General features: G+C 41.8%; 5 protein-coding genes and 1 non-coding gene across 6 annotated transcripts; 4 read left to right on the forward strand and 2 right to left on the reverse strand.

Annotated features, from left to right (window-relative positions):
- The first annotated feature begins 254 nt into the window (after positions 1-254).
- Trnaf-gaa (transfer RNA phenylalanine (anticodon GAA)) lies at positions 255-327 on the forward strand. Its single transcript has one exon. It is a non-coding gene; the product is annotated as a tRNA-Phe (tRNA).
- A 715-nt stretch (positions 328-1,042) lies between these two features.
- On the reverse strand, positions 1,043-2,470 carry LOC133845163 (fibrinogen-like protein 1). Its single transcript, XM_062279533.1, has 2 exons — positions 1,271-2,470; positions 1,043-1,215 (listed from the first exon to the last, which is right to left on the reverse strand). Exons 1-2 carry the CDS (start codon positions 2,425-2,427, stop codon positions 1,092-1,094), a joined length of 1,281 nt encoding a protein of 426 aa, XP_062135517.1. The 5' UTR covers positions 2,428-2,470; the 3' UTR covers positions 1,043-1,091.
- Positions 2,471-2,944: 474 nt separating this feature from the next.
- Positions 2,945-14,783, forward strand: LOC133844924 (latrophilin Cirl). Its single transcript, XM_062279219.1, has 13 exons — positions 2,945-3,619; positions 3,787-3,850; positions 4,958-5,054; positions 5,420-5,609; positions 5,676-7,129; positions 7,258-7,485; positions 7,546-7,756; positions 7,820-8,060; positions 9,766-9,931; positions 10,010-10,239; positions 10,300-10,397; positions 10,464-12,314; positions 12,381-14,783. Exons 4-13 carry the CDS (start codon positions 5,575-5,577, stop codon positions 12,853-12,855), a joined length of 4,989 nt encoding a protein of 1,662 aa, XP_062135203.1. The 5' UTR covers positions 2,945-3,619; positions 3,787-3,850; positions 4,958-5,054; positions 5,420-5,574; the 3' UTR covers positions 12,856-14,783.
- Positions 14,784-15,016: 233 nt separating this feature from the next.
- On the forward strand, positions 15,017-15,793 carry LOC133844927 (vacuolar protein-sorting-associated protein 25). Its single transcript, XM_062279222.1, is given in 3 exon segments — positions 15,017-15,170; positions 15,228-15,525; positions 15,527-15,793. Coding segments are annotated over 3 exon segments (525 nt in total). The 5' UTR covers positions 15,017-15,120; the 3' UTR covers positions 15,704-15,793.
- Positions 15,794-15,847: 54 nt separating this feature from the next.
- On the forward strand, positions 15,848-18,066 carry LOC133844925 (mRNA export factor Gle1). The gene is made up of 2 exons (XM_062279220.1): positions 15,848-15,983; positions 16,043-18,066. Exons 1-2 carry the CDS (start codon positions 15,981-15,983, stop codon positions 18,062-18,064), a joined length of 2,025 nt encoding a protein of 674 aa, XP_062135204.1. The 5' UTR covers positions 15,848-15,980; the 3' UTR covers positions 18,065-18,066.
- An 89-nt stretch (positions 18,067-18,155) lies between these two features.
- On the reverse strand, positions 18,156-20,393 carry LOC133844926 (zinc finger CCCH domain-containing protein 15 homolog). Its single transcript, XM_062279221.1, has 3 exons — positions 20,228-20,393; positions 19,647-20,084; positions 18,156-19,587 (listed from the first exon to the last, which is right to left on the reverse strand). Exons 1-3 carry the CDS (start codon positions 20,294-20,296, stop codon positions 18,883-18,885), a joined length of 1,212 nt encoding a protein of 403 aa, XP_062135205.1. The 5' UTR covers positions 20,297-20,393; the 3' UTR covers positions 18,156-18,882.
- Between the last annotated feature and the right edge of the window lie 207 nt (positions 20,394-20,600).

Raw genomic sequence — 20,600 nt, forward strand, 5'->3', positions numbered from 1 at the left:
AAATTTAAAATAAATAAACACAATTTTAGTATTATCAAATTTGTTTCAATTTCACTTCTTTCTATGGGATGAGGAAGCTATCGTCACGGTTGATTGCGAATAATCTTTAAGCTCATTTCACTAAAAATTTAATTTATTACCAAACACTCGACTACGAGCTACCCTATCAAATATAATTTATTCTGTAGTAGGTGAACAAAAAACATTGTCCAGCACTTATGTCAAACCTTACCATAAATCAGGTTTTATCATCTGCCGAAATAGCTCAGTTGGGAGAGCGTTAGACTGAAGATCTAAAGGTCCCCGGTTCAATCCCGGGTTTCGGCATATCACTTTTTTAAAATTTTTTAAATATGATTTTTATTATTTTTAGAGTGTGATTTTATGGGGCACCAAGTTTACATAGTTTGATTTGTCATGCATATTTTTATGTGATTACAGTACATAAAATATATTTTAGTGGTCAGATCGTTAAAAATAGTGTAAGAGCTAATTCCCAGCCGCAGTTGTGGCAAGCAACAAGCCTCTCTTTGCAAAATATTTGGGCTTGGTTTCCGCATTTTTTCTAAGAATTTATAATACTCTATTTTCGATTTACCCAATAAAAATGTTTACGAGATTAGAAGTGATAAATGATGTACTATTTAAACTCTTGTTACATATCTTTTTGTGTGCCGCAGAATTGTGCGGAAAATGTACAGAATTCGATTTCGCTAATTTGCTGCAATAAAAGCGGAAAATTAATTGCAGCATTGAGCACAATGGCAAGCGCAATGCAATGAACTGTAACAAACTTAATAGCAAATAAAGTGAAGAGCGAATTGCACACAAAAACAAATAACAAACAAATAAGTAATGGGCAAAGATAAATAAGCAAAAAAAAAAAAAAAAAAAAAAAGAAATGCAATGGGAATGGAATTGGGATTGAGATTGTAAGCGGGATTGGGATTGAGAAAGGGGCTTATCTCTCAATGTAGATATCAAACAAGCGCCGACTAATTGACAGTTCTCTCTCAGCTTATAAATATTTATGAATACGCATATATATTTCTTTATTAAAATGAATTGATAGCCATTCTTTTATATTTATTCTAAGACTGCTTTGGCCGTATCAGCATTTGCACAGACTTGAGAGACTGGTAGCTATACCAACGTTCCCAAAAGATACCTTGCGCATCATCGGTTTGTCTCTTAAAATACTTTCCATTGAGGTTGCTAAAAGTAGATCAAATTTATAATCAAATTGTTTATTTTACTTTCTTTGGCTTACCTTCGGGAGCAGAAGTCATACCACCAGGCACCATGGTGACGTTCAGCGCAATTCATGTGAGTAAACTCGTCGTGGTCCCTATCATAAGTCGAGAATTTCATTTTATCATGAGTTCGCAATGCATCGCTGGCGTCGCCATGATAATGACCTAGCAATTTCAACTCGTAGCCCTCCGCCTCGCTTCCGATTACGAAGTCCTCATATAGCGCATATCGGTTGGTGCCATTAAAAAGTTTCAACGAGACGTAAAGCTCGTGGGGTTGAAATGTTGTCAGTCTATGCAGCTTCTCCAGACCAATAAAAAACTCGCCAGTTAGTTTGCCAAATCCTTTGCGATACTCATCCCAGTTGCGATAAAAGTCCACAGATCCATCCAATCGTCGCTGTATAACCGTCCAGCCAGCTCCAGCTACAGTAGAACCATCGCATGGCACTAGAAACGGTCGAAAATCGGGCAATTGTATCAAGTGTATCCCAAATGTCTTTCCGTGCGGTAAACAACTGTCGGTTGCCGCCTCCCAATCGGCCAGTAAATCATCTTTTCTTTCCTTAAGCCTTGCCTCCAAGTAGAGAACTCTTTGCTTAAGATCTCTTATTGTTGCTGTGTTGGTTGCATTTAGCTTTTTATATATACTCATGAAATGTTGCTTGCGTTTCAGTCTCGTCTCAATAATACTTGAATTTATCCTTAAATTCTTGATGAGTGCATCCTTTTCATTTAAAATGGTAGCGAAAGAAACATTTTGAGCATTGCAAGCATCTGACAGTTCCTGATACTTTTTCATGTGATCCTCTTCAGTTTTATTCAGCGATTGCAATTGATCAATTTCGTGCTCTTTCTCATTTATAGCCACTGCATTTTCTGCCAATTTGGTCATGTAAACATCCAAGAGGTCGTTGAGATCATCTTTAGTGATGCTGATTGTCTTGCGTTGCTCAATTTGAAATTCAGCCAACTTGGGCTTCGGTGTCACCGTCTGATTAAAACTTGCAAGAGCTGTTGTGTTTTGGCAATTGTTTGTTTTATTTTTCGTATCTATAACACAATCTTTAACTGGATCCTTTTTCTTCACACTAGAAACGGCTGCCTTGCCTTGCAAAGTCCATGGAATAACTAACAGCAGCATTATCATAATGAAAAAGCTTTCCTTTTCCATATTTATTTATACAACTTTCACGAACGAATTAAATCACTGGCAGTTTGAAGCGATACTAAACTACGAGCTTTAAACAAATGCACTTTTTATAGCATTCATTATTCAGGAAGTGCAGTTGAGCTTAGCGCTGGCACTTGAATGATAAGGAGTTAGCAAGCAATAGTGACACGTGCACTTGAGATTTTGATTCAGATTCAGTTGCTATAAACTTTAAGGCCGTAAGTAATTATACGTAATGAATACATAGCTACTTTATACATAATGGCCAACGGCAGTAGACAAGAATCTGTAACTGGATAATGAAGAATGATTTTTAAAAAAATTATAATAATAATAATTAAAAATTGCATTTACTTATTAATAACCATGCTTTGCCTTTACAAAAATAGTTTAGCGCGATTTTTAAATTTTGAATTAATGCGCTCGAGTTGGCAGTTCCATTTCTTGTCGGATTTTCATGTATGTATCGTCATCCCGCTCCCACACATTCGCCAACAGCTATTTAAGTATACAGAATTTTTCTAAAAGAAAGTTGTGCGTGTTTGAGCTCCCGTAAAATATTTAAATATTTGGCAAATAAAGGCTTTAAACAATACAAAAAAATATTAATAAAGTTACTAAACAAGTTCAGCTATATCGTATTCAACAAATTATATTCAAGAACTAAATACAATACAGCAAATATTTAACCAAGTGAACCCATTCCATTGCTAAGCACGACTCAAACCAGTTTTCTTCAACCAAAAGTGACTCCCAATTTCATTGGTTCAAACAAAGCGCATACGTCAGCAAGTGCAGTCGTGTTCTCTAATAAGTGCATCAAAATATATAAATATATCAACAATTAATAACTAAAAAATCAATTTACATATTGATTAACTTAATCGAACCTGAAACATCAATTAAAATCATGGAATTTGTGTTAAAAAAAGCAACTTAAAAATTCATATGAAAGAGGTCAGAACAATGGGCACAAAGGGTGCTCCGCTGGCCAAAGCAGCGCAGCGACTGCAGCAAAGACTTGATAGTGTTGGTGTGCATTTGTCAGTGCGTGGTCTAAACAGCAGCAGAGCTGCTGCAGCGCAGTCGGCGTCGAAATTTTTCTCTACATGAGAACTGCACTCGGTACGAATGCAATTTGAGTGTACAAAGAAAACGAGTCTTTCTTCGTTTGGAAAACCATCAATGAAGGGTGTGTATATGCATATGTGTGTGTGTGTCTGTATTTTTAGACTCCCTTTTTCTGTTTATCTGTTGTTTGCATTCCTCCTTAAGTTCTTTATCTCTGTCGTCTGCACATTTTACATGTACATACGAAAATATCTGACTAATGGATTGATTTTTCTTCTTGCCTTGCAGTCATGGCTGACCTCACTAAGACTCGACTTCGTTGTGAAACTTTACGAAATCAATGGGAGCTGCGGTAAGTGAACTTTAACCTCTATTTGGGTCACGCCAGCTGTCGAAAGCACTTTTTTTCATTCAATACATAAATAGGTTGATTTCTTTACCGATTGTTAATTCGCTAAATTACATGTTAAAGTTTAGATATATATCAAAGTTAAGATAGTATTTTTATACCCGCTACCCATAGGGTAGAAGGGTATTATAACTTTGTGCCGGCAGGAAATGTATGTAACAGCTGGAAGGAGGCATCTCCGACCCTATAAAGTATATATATTCTTGATCAGCGTCAACAGCCGAGACGATATAGCCATGTCCGTCTGTCCGTCTGTGTGTCTGTCCGTCTGTCCGTCCGTCCGTATGAACACCTAGATCTCAGAGACTATAAGAGATAGAGCTATAATTTTTTTTCGACAGCATTTGTTATTTTTGCACGCAGATCAAGTTTGTTTCCAATTTTTGCCACGCCCACTTCCGCCCCCGCAAATCAAAAAATCGGATAACAAGCGTAATTTTAAAGCTAGAGTTTCGAATTTTGGTATATAGTATAATTACTACAGTATTTATGATTCCTGAAAATTTGGTTGCGATCAGATAAAAATTGTGGAAGTTGTTAAAGAAATACTTTTGTATGGGCAAAAACGCCTACTTACTAGGGGTCTGAGTTGCTTTGGCCGACAATCTGGCACATTGTGCCGTCTATGGTATATTTTGAATGGTGTGCTGTATCAATATACCAAACATACCATTTGGTATATTTTTAGTATTTTTAGTATTTTCGGTATATTTTGAAAATAATACCGCAATATTTTGCCCCTATTAAAATGGGTAGCGGGTATCTCACAGTCGAGCACACTCGACTGTAACTTTCTTACTTGTTTGTATATAGTTTTTATGTTTGGCGTAAAATAATTTGCAAGAAATATTCGATATTAATATAGAAATTAATTTTTTGAAGAGTTTCAAATATCTCAATTATAAATGGAATGAAATAGGATAGTAATAAATATTATAATATTTACCTTATAAATGATCCCCATAGCTCGATAAATGTTTATCATATCTAGTTTCCTATGTGATTTATAATAACAGGAGAAGTTCGTAACAAATCTATATTATATTTCAGATCAATAGACTTGGAAACCGATTTATCAGAATGTCCGACGGCAGTATTGACTGATTGTGAACTGGATGTGAAAGTGAGCTGAGGCTGGCAGGATTTGGTATTTATGACTACTATTCTACTTGCTACAAAGCATCGCTAACGACCCACCAAACAAAAAAATGCCACCAAAAACCACACATAACTAAGTATATCCCAGGCGACGTACAAAACGTGTATCATGAAATCCATTTTGACTTTGTATATACATATCTATATCAATATGTCCCCATATCTAGTGAGTAAGTGTCTTTGCAGATCAATCTCATCAACCAAAAACCAAACCAAACCAAACTACAACAAATCAACGCAGCGCTAATTAATCATTTTCTCTATAAATTCCCCCACCCATATAAACATCAATCTATACCAAAATATTTATAATGTGTTTGCATTGAACTCATGTGGAAATTGAAACCTTTGCAGCACCCAAATATCAGACTGCCTACGCATGCGAAGGTAAGAAACTCACCATCGAGTGTGATCCCGGTGACATCATCAATCTGATACGAGCCAACTATGGACGCTTCTCAATCACCATTTGTAATGATCACGGCAACGTGGAATGGAGCGTTAATTGCATGTTTCCAAAGAGTCTCACCGTGCTGAATTCCAGGTAAAAATCAAAAGTGTAGAGTAAGTTGTATTCAGATATTTTATGCATTAATTCCTTGCCCTCCAGATGTGCTCATAAGCAGAGCTGTAGTGTTCTGGCGGCCACCAGCATGTTCGGTGATCCCTGTCCAGGCACACACAAGTACTTAGAGGCGCATTATCAATGCATCTCGGCGGCACAGACATCCACGACCACCAATCGGCCCAGTCCTCCGCCCTGGGTGCTTAACAATGGGCCACCCATCTTCGGCAATGGCAGCGGTCTCATACAGCCACCAGCACCGCCCCCGCGTCTGCCCACTCTGCCGGGCGTTGTGGGCATTCATGGTATTAATGCCATGCAGCCCACGCATGCCACGCCTAGCAGCAGTACAGCTGCGCTGCCTGGTGGACGGCTTAAGGGAGTTACGAGCACCACAACCAAGCATCCTGGTGGTCGGCACGATGGATTGCCGCCACCACCACAGTTGCATCATCATCATCATCACACAGAGGAGACAACACCCACCAAGCCCAGCAGCAGTGGCAGTTCGAGCAATGTGACAGCTCCCACGAACACACGCATTCTCACAGGCGTTGGTGGCTCAGGCACCGATGATGGCACGCTATTGACCACCAAGAGTTCGCCCAATCGCACGCCAGGCACTGCAGCCAGTGCGACGAATGGCAGCCTCAATTTGGGTGCCGGTGGCAGTGGCAGCGTTGTGCGCAACATAAATAACATTAATCTGAATGCAGCCGGCATGGCGGGCACCGACGACGAGTCCAAGTTGTTTTGCGGTCCAACGCATGCGCGAAATCTTTTCTGGAACATCACGAGAGTGGGTGATGTCAATGTGCAGCCTTGTCCTGGCGGTGCTGCTGGCATTGCTAAGTGGCGCTGTGTGCTAATGAAGCGACTGCCCGATGCGGGCTACGATGAGTATGATGATGATGTGCCTGTTGTTAGCAGTACAACCTCCTTGCCCCCAAATGCTGGTGTCGATTGCGTGCAGAACAGCAGCAATTGTGATCCACCTGTGAGCATGGCGCACAAGGTGAATCAGAATCAACGACTGCGTAACTTTGAACCCACCTGGCATCCCATGACACCGGATTTGACGCAATGCCGCAGTCTCTGGCTAAATAGCCTAGAAATGCGCGTCAATCAACGCGACTCCTCATTGATTTCGATTGCCAACGATCTGTCTGAGGTAACCAGCAGTAAGACGTTATATGGCGGCGATATGTTGGTCACCACAAAGATCATACAAACCATGTCGGAGAAGATGTTCCACGACAAGGAAACATTCCCAGATCAGCGACAACGCGAGGCAATCATCATGGAGTTGCTGCATGGCGTTGTTAAAACTGGCTCCAATTTACTAGACGAATCACAGCTCTCTTCGTGGCTGGATCTCAATCAAGAGGATCAAATGCGTGTCGCTACCTCGTTACTAACTGGACTCGAATACAACGCTTTCCTCTTAGCCGACACAATCATTCGTGAGCGCAATGTGGTGCAAAAGGTTAAGAATATATGTAAGTATTATCTTATTTAATCTTATATTTAAAATTCGTTAAATTGAGCCTTCATTTAGGCTATGCATATATGTTTAGTGTTATATTTATACAATATACATTTATTTACACTTTTTGTCATTTTCTAGTACTCTCTGTGCGTGTCTTGGAAACAAAAACGATACAAGGCAACGTGGTTTTTCCGGACTCTGACCAGTGGCCTCTCAGCTCGGATCGCATTGAGTTGCCGCGCACAGCGCTCATCGAGAACAGCGAAGGCGGTTTAGTGCGCATTGTATTTGCTGCCTTCGATCGACTTGAATCAATATTAAAACCCAGTTATGATCACTTTGACTTAAAAAGTGCACGCAGTTATGGTGAGTTGAGAGTTAAGCTATTAATTTGCATTATTATTGAAATGCTCCATCACTTTGTAGTGCGCAACACAGCAATTTTGTCAAATGACAGCGATGCAACTGGTGGCGAAATGCAGCAGCGCATTCGCATACTCAACAGCAAGGTGATCTCGGCCAGTCTGGGCAAAGGTCGTCACATTCAGCTGTCGCAACCCATCACACTTGTGCTGAAGCACTTGAAAACCGAGAATGTTAGCAATCCCACCTGCGTTTTTTGGAACTACATTGACCAGTAATTATACCGATATAAAACATTTAAATTTGTAAAACTGCTAACATTGAAATTGTCTTACAGTGCTTGGTCTGCCAATGGCTGCAGCCTGGAGTCGACGAATCGCACGCACAGCGTCTGCAGTTGCAATCATTTGACCAATTTTGCCATCCTCATGGACGTGGTCGATGAGCATCAGCATTCGCTTTTTACTATGTTTGATGGCAACATGCGCATTTTTATCTACATCAGCGTGGCAATTTGTGTGATTTTCATCATCATTGCGCTGCTCACTCTAAAGCTCTTCAATGGCGTCTTCGTTAAGGTAAGAAACGCAAACTCCACGCAGCTGCCGCATCAGCGTGCGGGCAGCAGCAGGCGCCAGCAGAATAACATACGCGATCAGACACACGAATCTCTGACATTGACCACGCCAACTGGTCCCAATAATAGCCACAGCAACAACAACAATATGCAACAGCATACGAATTTTATACAGCACAATTCCATACGCAATTCGCATCGCAATAATTTGAATTACAATCTGCAGCAACAGTTGCAACAGCAGCAACAACAGCAGCAGGTTGTCGCTGCTGCTGCGGCGGCTGTTGTGCTCTCGCATAGTCATAACAACAACAATATGAATCAACCACAACGTGGCATGCAAATGAACAATCTGAACTTGAACTTGCATCCACATGGCACACAATCAGCGACAGCTACGGCAACAGCAGCTGCAACAAATACAACAACAGCAGCTGCTGCTGCGGCGGCTGCATCGATTGCAGCTGCGTTGCAGCAACATGCAGCACATGTGGGTGCCGCAGCTGCCAATGCTGCGAATGCGGCTAGCAACAACTTGAACATTAGCCACAATTATCTGCAAGCGCGACAACAGTCACAACAACATCATCAGCAACAACAGCAGCAACAGCAGTTGCAGTTGCAGCAGCAACACCAACACGCTCAGCATCCGCAGCACAATCACAATCTGAATGTGAGCGATGGCGACGCGAACAACATTATTATGCAGGCCAATATGGATGATCTGCAGTATAAGTGGTGGTGGTGGTGAAAACAATAAGAAAATATAGACAAGTGTAGGCATATAGGGTAGGATATATAGTAAACAAGACAATATGTCTGTTACATTTTAGGCTAAAGATCTAGACACATTAATAGTGTTTTTTTTAGGCTAGATAGCTATTTAATTGAAGATCGCTTTTGCGACATTCTGCACATGTGATATAATCTATAAGTAACTCAAATTGTAAATGTTAACTCCACTAACTCGACTCCAAACCTAACTCTACCCGTATCCAACTCTAGTTAGTTAACTAGACTTAGTTATTGTCGTAGAAATAAGTTTAGCGCATTTTCCTTAAATAAATTGGAAGCACTCACTAACAAAAATTCAAAATAACAATAATAATAATATTCATCATAGTTTTTAGGCATTTTGTGAGTGCTCCCAATTATCATCATTTAACAATTGATTTATTATTTGTATGTGCATTTCATTGTCTAACAACAACAACTAACTTTAAAATGATTCATATTATTTAATGCATTTTGTGTTCTCTTGTCATTTGTTTTCGTAATTTTCTTTATGCGTGTGTAATTAATATTAATTTTAATAAAAACAAAACAAACAAATGTTTCTAATTCTTCCTTGTAAATGTTTGCATTTTGTGTTTATTCATTTCGTAGTATATGATTTGTATATATGTTTAGTAGTTGCTTGTTTCGTGTCTTGTTCTACATTCATGTTCATTTATATATGCGCTAAATTTGTTGTATTAGTCTTTATTTACAAATATCTTTCGACATTTTCACCACCAAACCACCAAAATTATTGTAAACTAAATTAAGCTGCAGACAGTATCAATTGTAAACTATTATTAATTGTCGCTGTTATTCTGCTCGCGTTTCGAATCCCCATTTTTGTACGAATGTTTCCTCATTTTCTACTTTTCTCTCTCCCTTTCTCTTTTTCTCCAATCACTCTCTCTCTCTATCTGTTTCTGCAGTCTGCACGCACCTCGATTTATAGCAGCATTTACATTTGCCTGCTGGCCATTGAGCTGCTCTTTCTGCTGGGAATCGAACAGACCGAAACAAGCATATTTTGTGGGTTTATTACCGTCTTTCTCCACTGTGCCATTCTCTCTGGCACCGCCTGGTTCTGCTATGAAGGTAAGCTTGGGTCGGCGGGGTTTCATCTGCTTTTGGCGCAGCCTTGTAACTTGTGTCTCTCCAACCTGAATCATGTAGCTTTCCACTCGTACTCGACCCTCACATCGGATGAGCTGTTACTGGAGGTGGATCAGACGCCCAAAGTGAACTGCTATTATCTATTGTCCTACGGCCTCTCACTCAGTGTGGTGGCGATTTCGTTGGTCATCAATCCCAGCACGTATACGCAAAACGATTACTGTGTCCTCATGGAAGCCAACGCTCTGTTCTATGCCACCTTTGTGGCACCTATTTTACTCTTCTTTGTGGTAGGTTAAAAAGAAATACATTTGACATTAGCGTTGCCTAATGTTTGAGTTTTCCAACAGGCGGCTATAAGTTACACCTTCTTATCGTGGATCATCATGCGGCGCAAGAGTCGCACTGCCCTGAAGACCAAGGAGCACACACGGTTGGCCAATGTTCGGTACGTCGATTTGCAGCTCTAATTCCATCTTCAATCTGTGCTTACATTTATCTCTCATTTATTCAGCTTTGACATACGTTGTTCCTTTGTGTTCCTGCTGCTACTGAGTGCCGTCTGGGTCTGTGCCTATTTCTATTTGCGTGGCGCCAAACTCGACGAGGATGTGGCCGGTATATATGGCTACTGCTTCGTATGCTTCAACACGCTGCTGGGTCTCTACATCTTTGTGTTCCATTGCATACAGAACGAGAAGATACGTCGCGAATACCGCAAGTATGTGCGTCAGCATGCCTGGCTGCCAAAGTGCTTGCGCTGCTCCAAGACTTCGATTTCGTCGGGCATTGTGACAGGCAATGGTGGTCCTGGTATTGGCGGCACTGCTGCAAACTCCGCAGGTACGCTATCCAAGTCGAAATCTAAGTTGCCGCTGGGTACAAATGATGAGGGTCGCGACGACCAAGAGCAGCAGCAACAACACGAACTGCCAGCCACCGAGGATGCCATTATAATGGGCGCCAACTCTGACTGTGAATTGAATGAGGCGCAGCAACGGAGAACGCTCAAGAGCGGGCTCTTAACGGGCAGCTTGCAACCAGCTCCCGTTGGTTCTGTTGTCCTTGAGAGGGGAACTCTTCGCTCAGCTGGCATTGCCAGCGTTGGTCATGCCTCACCCACCAGCTCAGCTGGCTCCACGCATCTCATCTTTGCACATAAGCAACAACAACAGCAGATGCAACAACAACCAGGCGAAGCATACTATCATCAACCGGATTATTATAGCTGGAAACAGGCGCCACAGTCGCAGCGGGAATACTACAACAATGCAGGCGGCACAATGGGTACAGGCGTCGGTGGAGGAGTCGGAGGCGCATCACCGCAGCAAGCGCATGAAGTATTTTATTGGACACAAAAGCACAACAATCAGCATGGCAAGAAGAAACGTGGTGGAGGTGGTGCTGTGCCCGCTTCACCTAGTGGATCGTTGCATAGCCGCGCTACAGCCGCGTCGCAAGTGTTGCTCTACCCATCGTATAAGAAGACCAGCGGCATGAAGCAAACACCACCAGGACAGCAAGCCTATCCACATTATGCCGAGGCATTGGATCCGCCCAATGCTGCCTACTATCAGCAACAACTGCAGCAGCAGCAACAACTGCGCCAGCAACGTCAGCAGCAGCAGCAGCAACAACAGTTGTCCTCGGATGAGGAGCAGGCTGAACAGCATGCGCATCTGTTGCACTTGCAGCATCAGCAGCGACGCGCTGGCGGACAACAGTTGCCAGCACCGCCGCCACATATGGCGCAGTATCAGCAGGAGTTGATGGCGCAGCAACAGCGCCAGCAGCAGTATAGAAATAAGCATTCCAACTGTGATCTTAGCCAGCAGAACATGGGCTTAGGCATGACCATGGGCATGGGCATGGGCGATGCCTACTACAATCAAGGCGGCGATGGAGGGCCCGTTTACGAGGAGATCTTGAGTAATCGCAACTCGGATGCCCAACACTACGAAGTGGGTGACTTCGATGTGGATGAGGTGTACAACAACAGCGTTGGCACGGGCGTCTTTAACAATATGCGCGCCGCTGTTGTTGCCGGTGGCAGTCGCTATGGTGGCAGCCTCAGTGGTGGCAGCGTTTCCTCCAGAAATAAACAACAACAGCACCAACAACATCTGCAGCAGCAGCAACAAAAGCAACCAGCACGTCGCTGTGCCGCCGATGATGATGATGACGACGATGATGATGAGTACGATGATGAGGTGACGGCAGCGGATCAACTGCACGACAGCGTCTGTGATGATGAGGATAATGAGAGCGATCTCGATGATGATACGCATGGACTGCCGCCCCAAAGTGATGAGCGCATGCGTCGCCTAATGGCGCTCCAGGATGAGGATTTTAAGCGGCGGTTTCAGTAAGTTCCTTCAATTGTCTTTTCATTTTAAGTTGCTTACTTAAAATTATGCTCTTTTATTTACAGGCGCCAACAACGCAAGAATGGCATGCCCATAGATTATGGGGCGTCATCGCAGTCCGCTGCAGCAGCCCATCAGGAGCACAATAATGCGGTTTTTGGGGTTAGCGGCGGCGTTGGTGAGGGCTCCATGCGTGGCGCATACCGGCAACAACAGCAGCAGCAGCTGAATGCCAAGTCACCGAGCGCACGCTTGGCGGTAAATGAGCTATTTGGTCACGGTAATGCCGGACCGCCGCTGCCACCGGCCAATCAGCAGACGCCAGCACAAAAGCGTCAGCAGCTTCAAAAATTATCACCACAGTCCACAACATCATCGTCGTCGCACACATCGCACAGTAATCCGCAACACGCTCCTCCTGCACACCACCTTCAGAGCCAGCATCATCCACATCATCAACAGCAGCCGGCACGCCACTTATCGGCCATGCTGGATGAGAATAATACGGTTCGCTGCTACCTAGAGCCGTTGGCCAAGTAAGACAAAAACTGAATAGAATGATGGATGGATGCATGGCAGGAAGGCAGAGAGCCGATTGTCGTCTTAGGCAAAAATTGTAGCTTAGGTTTAGCTATAACCTCTAGTATTAGTCATTAGTCGAAATATGGAGCATTGTGTGAAACAACATGCTGTCATGTCATGCTATACGTGCAGTGATTCGAGAATCCCAAAACTTTATATATGTATATGTAACTCAATTAGACCATAGGCTAAAAACCAACAAACCAACCAACCAAGGCAACCAATGCGGAGCAAGCTAAACACAATATGCAAATGGAATGGATATTGATATTCAAATTGATAATGGTATTGATATTGATATTGATATTGTCGAAGCTCTCAATTTATACCAACCCAAGCAACTCGATATATATAAATGTATGTACTGTATGTATATGAATAATGTAATACTAATACTATGTAATGTATAACGTATGTGAAGCGCATACATGTCACCCACATGCCATTTTTAAGTAGTTTACCAATAACTATGCATAAATTATAAGATCTGAGAACTGTATGTAAATGATATATATATATATTATATTTAGAGCGAGGAGCATATTATATATTTTATATAATTTATAAGGCGACTATTGTTTATTTAATGATGCTTTCTCTACACCGATTAAGAACTTAAGCTTGAGATTTGTTTCGAATAGCATGAAACCAAAACCTTTATCCCAATACAATGCTTTTGCAAAGTGCTGTAAATGAAGCCAAGATGTGAAGGCTCTTCAGCCAGCCTTGTCCCAAGATTACGAAACAAATCTTATACGCATTGTTTTTTATTTTTTATTTCCTGATTGCATTTGTATGCCATTTGTTATTGCATTTCTTTTGAACGACCGTACTTTAAGAGAACCAGCAAAGCATTTCAAGTGTACATTTTCAAGAATATGCTTTAAGCACAGATAACGTATATAGGACATTTATTTTGTACTTTATTTTTTTGAAATAAAGAGCATTAGAAGATCGCTTTATTATATGTACGAGACAAACAAATGTTATTGCTATATATAAATGTCTTTAGAAATACTTCTTAGCATCAACAGACATGCTAAATATTTCCTCTCCAAAATGGAAGGAAATCCGTAACAGTAACATATACCTACTTATATAGCAAAAGAAAAAAGATTTCAACCAAACCTCACTTGTTAACTAGGAACTAACTGTAAAACTCTTTAAACTAGCTAACACAAACAAAACTGAACTATCGAGAGACACCTTTAATTCCCTAAATAGCTCTAGAGAATTTCCACGCAAGTGTACAAAACCAAATAAAGACAACTAAAATTAAAGTGCAAAAACATAGTAACATTAAATATTTCGTATCTACCATGCGAAAGTAATCGTTAACTAACTATGAACTGCCTGCACAGCTCATCCACCCGCAGTCCCCGATCCAACTCCCTCTGCATGAACACAAATTATAATTAATAGTTTAACAAATGCCTATTTCAAAAGCCAATTAGAACACAGCAAATGAGAAACAAAACTAATTATGAGCACCAATACACCGAAAATTACTTCTAAATCACAAGCTGCTCCTAATTTTTATAAAATGAAACCAAGCGAAACACAACAAAAAAAAAAGAAAAGAAAAACGTAAATTTACTAACAGCATTAAATTTAAATAATAGGTGTAAATGAATGAATTGCAAAATGGAATAGGGCGGTAGAGCATTACTGCAGTTAGGGCAAATCACATGGTAAAGCTAAATGAAGAGAAACTAAATAAAAGAATCTATATAAAAACTGAAATATTGAATGTATAGTGTTGCGCCTCCTAGTACTTTACATACATATATTGAACAAGAAAATATATATAGCTGATATAAGTATATATGTAAATGTATATTTATGATTATAATGCGAAAGCAAAGCAAATGCCGATATCTACAAAACTTCTTTTTTGTCTCTACATGTTTACTTTTGGATGAAAATGTAACAATTACATTAAAATAGCAAAGATGAGATCAACTCAAACAGTATGGAATAAAAATGTTAATGTACACAATTTTTCTAATTAAGACAAATAAAACAAATTACAAAAAAAATGCATTTCAACTCAAGCCTTATTTTTTGTAGTATCTCGCCCGGGATTTTCAAATTTGAACCTTAAATTATTTATTGATATCGATAACTTGCAGCCCTAGGCATTTTACTTGCAACAACCCTAACATCTGGGACTTGTCGATGCGTGACGTCACTTGAATTTAGTCACAACAATTTAGCAAAACAATGGCCGAGTTCCAATGGCCATGGGAGTATACATTTCCACCGTTTTTCACGTAAATAACCAAAGAAATTCCAAAAGATATATACTAATTATAAATGGTTATTTGCAGGCTGCAGACACACGATGAAACACGCCAGCAACAGCTAAAAGTCTGGTCGGATCTCTTTCTCAAATACCTCAAACATACAAATCAATTTTTGCTTGGCATCAACGATCAAAACTTGCCATTATTTTGTAATGAATCAATCAAGCGTCGCCTGTCGTCAGAGCTAATTTTGCTTATTCTGGAGCATCTACAAAGCACTGGACATGCAGCGCCACTAGACAAGAGGCGTCAGGAATGGCAGGTGTACTGGTACACGTTGGAGGAGTATGGAAACATGGTCTATGACTGGATTCAGGAAACGGGGACAAACGAATAGCATATGCACGCTATACGAAATAGCTTTGGGAGAAAGTACCACACAGCTGGATTTCCACGGCGTGGACGAAGCTGTTCTACTCAAGGCTTTGCGTCTATTGGAGGAAAAGGGAAAATGTGAGCTTATTGAAATGGATGGCAGTCACGGCGTTAAGTTTTTCTAATTTCATGGTGGAATTTACATAGATTTAAATACAACCCGTCTCGTATTCCTGTGTAAAAATTCTTATTGTAAAACAAAAATTAAAAATAATTATATGCATTTGTTATCATATAAAAATAATTTATCGATATCTTATTAGTTCGATTAACGATTTGGTATACAAAATAGCCAAATGCAGTTTATTTTGCAGCGGTAACACTGAACATAATAAGCAACTCTACAAACTTTGTTTTTATTTACGGCCGCCAATTTTATTTTAGTTTTGAAAGAATTACACAATGGTGGGTAATGTGCGCTTATTTAAGACAATTATTTAAGCTGGATGCCATTGCAATTTCAGAGCGTTGATGACTTAGTGCGCGACCAAGCGCGTCTACTGAACATGCAGAGTGTATTGCAGCATGCGGCAATCGCTTCAATCACATGCACTGGACCCCGGAGTCTCGGCCCTGATCGAAAACCATTGCGCTTGGAGATTAAACAGGATGCGCTTCCAGTTCTACCAGTGCACAAAGTAGCGACAAAAGTCGTCAAGACGTCACCGGGCATAGAACTGATTGAGACAAGTGTATTTCCCGATGCCAATATCATTAATGCGAGCATTGCGAAGCGCGAACTGGCCGAGGAATGTAAGCGTAGCGTCAAGCTACAGCTGCAGGAGATTAAGGAGCGACAACAGAGTGCACTTAATGGACAGAAAGCGCTGCAGCGGCAGGCAGAGCAAAATCAGTTCTATGCGCACAGTCGCGTGCAACGCAAGGAAAATGACAAACTGCTACAACAACAGGCGGAACAGCTGGCCAAAAGCGAGCTGGAGGCACAACAAAGAGAACAGCAGACGCTACTCAAGCGAAATAACCAAAAACTACTACTGCTAACCATTGAAGCCGTCTCGTGTTGTCACAGTCGCTTCTGCGGCAAATACGAGAAGGTGGCGCAACTACTGCTCACTCTAGATACAGAAAGTGTCCAGGCGTGTGCGGCTATCAATCAAGAACTACGCGAACTGGCGCAACAGTTCGATCAGTTAGTTGGCAAACTCAAGTGCGGTACTTCTGAGGCCCTAGAATTGAACAGCATATTCACCGCGGAACAATATTGCCAGAGTTTAGACAAATTGGAGGTGAAACTGCATCAGCAGCTGACGGAACAGGAGCAGCAGCAGCTTATCAAGGCCAAGCAGCAGGCGGAGGAAAAAGAAAAGGAGCGACTGCTGCTTTTAGAGCAACAACGGCAAAAGAAACAAGAGGAGCAGCAACAACAAGAGCAAAAGCATCAGCAGGAGCTGGAAGCACTGCTCAAAGCAGCACCAAAGGCAGAGGAAGCTCAGCAGCCAGCGGAGACAACACCAAGTGCGGCAGCGCCAGCAGCCGCACCACCAACAGCTGCCACTGCAACTGCAACAAGTGGCATTTCTACAAGTTATGTGCATCCCACACGCTTGGCTTTCTACAATGAAATCAATGCGCTGTACCAGAGCAAAGTGGACGCAGTGAAACCACTGCAAACGGACGAGGCTTGGAAAAAGTATCGCACCAATTGTCAACGCACCATCAACGTGCCATTGAATGCCATCACGGCAAGCAGTCCACAACATCTCACCACGAATTTTGACAAGCTGTACAATTTCTTTGCCGGTCAGCCGGTGAGAACTATGGACGGCAGCAACATAACCATCAATGATCATCCCTTGGCGCGTGACTATTGCATATTGCTGATGGCCAAGAAGTTTGTCAGTCAAACGGACACCGCCATTTCCAGTAATCCACAAGCAGCTTTCCCCTTTGCCTCGGTGATCAACACATTCTGGAAACTGTTGCCCGATTTTGGCAAAATCTTTCTGGCTTACATGTACAAGGAGTCACCGTATCTGGTGCCATATGTTATACCCCAACAACCGGATCAGACTCCCGAGCAATACCTCAAGACAATGGGCTATCGACTGTCGGATAACAATGAACTGGAGAAACCGGACATGTTCCTCAAACGTCAAACAGGCATTGCTCGTCTCTATGCAGCTGTCATCATGACACCCAGCCGAAAGATTGATGGTCCTGCGCAATGCTTTGGCCTGGACGAAGCTTGGCGTTGGTTGACCCACATCACGTTTGTGAAGCCATTGCCCGATATTTGCGCCACAATGATCATGGAGATGCTGCAGACACTTGGCTTCGAGCTGTGGCGTGCTTATGGAACGAACTTTCTAAAGCTTTTGGTCTACATCCAGACTGTGTACATTCCGCAGCTGGCGGCGTATGATGAGGGTGGACCCAAGACACGTCTGGAGATGTTGCTATCGAAATTTCTACGTGAACGTCAGATTCCACAAGCTGTGGGCGTGTTGCCGCCAGGCTTTTGGTAGATCAATAATTTAATTAGAATATAGTAAACGTGGGAATTGAATTCAAAAAGAAGCATTTGAATTTCATATTGTCTAACGTCTTTTCAAATAGTTTTAGTCTACAAAACAAAATTTCCTGTTAATATATTGTATCGTTTAACAAAAAACAATATGGTTCGACGGACTAGAATAAAAGATAACTTCTTAAAAGGCATAAATTACAAAAATTGCAGCTTACGCTATTGTCGAAATCCATTCTTGATTTTCCTGCAACACTTTCGTAAAGTCGACGCAAACTCGGATGATCCAATGTCGGCCTACGAGAGCAGTGCGGTGGCTGGATCTCTTTGGAAATGTTTGTCAGACAAGCAGAAGGAACCTTATATTAATGTTGCCCGAAAGTTTAATCAATTTTATAACTCGCGAGCTCGTAAAATAGAATACATTTTGGATCGAGCAAGAACACTTGCATGCGGAACGGAAATTAATGAAGCTGTTCAAATATGTCGACGCGTCAATCGTTGGAATGAGCAAGCTATGGACAAGATATTTGCGAAAGGAGATCCACTTGAATGTATCTGAATAATGTATCCCAAACTTGACAATCGCTTGATCTTGGGCATATGTGTTAACTTATTTAGCTAATAAATGTATTAAATCGTATTTTGTTTTGTTAAAATTTCTCAATTATCGTGAACTGGCGAAGGCTCTTAGCATTTTTAAGCCACAATTTTATTGATCGAAAGTTGCTAAAGGCAAAAATCATTTTATGAACGTTATGCAATTGAATATCAAACTATAACAAAGCATTATTAGTTGCTCTTCTCGTTGAACTCTCCTCATTCATCATCATCGTCATCGTCAAGATCTAAATCATCCAATTCGCCTGCCAAATCCAAGTCGGTAAACAAATCTTTGTTAATCGCGGGCGCACTGTCGACAGAGCTGGTTGCCGCAGCCGCTGCATCCTCGGCTGCAGCAGTTTTGGCTGCTTCTTCGGCCTGATCAAGTAATCTTGTGCTGGATGCCACAGTGCCAGAGCCATCAACTTCTTGTGCGGCCAACGAGAGAGCGGCCAAATCGAGCTCTTTAAATTCAACGACATTTTCATCATCATCATCCTCACGGTTATAGACATCGAAAGCAGCATCGCCCTCCTCCATGGGTCCATCGTCGACCAGGTCGGGATTGAAGCTGAACATTTCACGACCAGAAATGCCAAACTGTTTACCCTTGCTAAAGTCGCTCTTCTTGCGTTCCTCTTCGGCGGCCAGCTTCGCCTTCTTCTCCTGCAGTTTACGCTTCTTCCAAGCGAGGAAGGACTCTAACGTGACGCGTGTCTGATTGGGACCTAATGCAGCACGTTCCTTCTCAATCAGATCGACCAGCGAAATCTCCGTTGGTTTATCCTCCTTCTTCTTGTCGCGCTTGAGCACATAGCCAGGAGGCAACGCATGGCGATAGATGCACTTCTCCCCATTGGGACACTCCCAGAACCAGCCGTATTTGGACTTCTCCACAGCTTCCAGGAAGTATTTGCAAATCTGTGTGAGCAATTTGATTAATAAATAAGTTGTAAATGGCAAAGATTTATTTTCTTTACAATTTCCGTGGTTGGGCGTCGCTTTTCAGCCGAGTGCTTCTTGTCCACCACCTCCTTCAGCTTGGCATCGTCCCAGTTGGTCATGGGATCATCTTCGCTGTCACGCATATCCACATACATGGAACGTTTCTCCACCTTGTTCTCCAGCGACAGATCGTGAGAGAATTTACACTTGTCTCCCTTGGTGCAAGTTCCTTGTTTGAAGAATGCACACACCACCGACTTGGGATCCGTGCCCTTCTCCACCTTTTGCCCCTGCACCGGCTTGAAGATCATGGCCAATTCACGCTGATCGGCCAACTTCTTCTCCTTCTCCTCCTTGCGCTTGTCGCCATCTGCTCGTGGATGATGTCCGCCGGCCTGCACTTGTTTCTGAACTTGCTGTATGAACTTCTGTTGCTTGTTGCCTTTTTTGTTCTTCAGACCAAAAGTTTTATCCTGTCAAGATTTGTAAAATTGTTTTATAAAATTGTTGTTGACGTTGTACATTTGTCCAGAGGCAAGTTTTTGTCGTGGTTCCTGCATTGAGGTTATGTTGGACGGGGGCAATGCCACTGAAGACAATTGCAATTTTTGTTTACCTCAATGACTTTCTCCTTCTTCTTTTGCTCCGTCTTTTTGCTAGGAGCAGGCGCCTTTTTTGGTGGCATATTGCTGCAACAACAAATTTAACAAATTGAAAGTAAAATCCGAGAGTGCACAGCTATTTGTTATAAATTATAGCTGGATCATAGAGATGGACCCGTCGATGTCACTATCGATGCTTATCAAATTTTTGTTAACATCGATTTCTGATTACAATCATCGACGTTTTATAGCAGCCAAATAATATAATTATTATTACATGAATTAGGCTTTTAAGACAAAGCCTTTAAAAAATCCTTTGTTTTAAATTATTTCTGAGCAAGGCGTCAAAGTCTTCTGTATCTTAAAATCAATGAAACGTTGTAATAA

Source organism: Drosophila sulfurigaster, chromosome 3 (assembly GCF_023558435.1).
Source record: "Drosophila sulfurigaster albostrigata strain 15112-1811.04 chromosome 3, ASM2355843v2, whole genome shotgun sequence".
NCBI lineage: Eukaryota > Metazoa > Arthropoda > Insecta > Diptera > Drosophilidae > Drosophila > Drosophila sulfurigaster.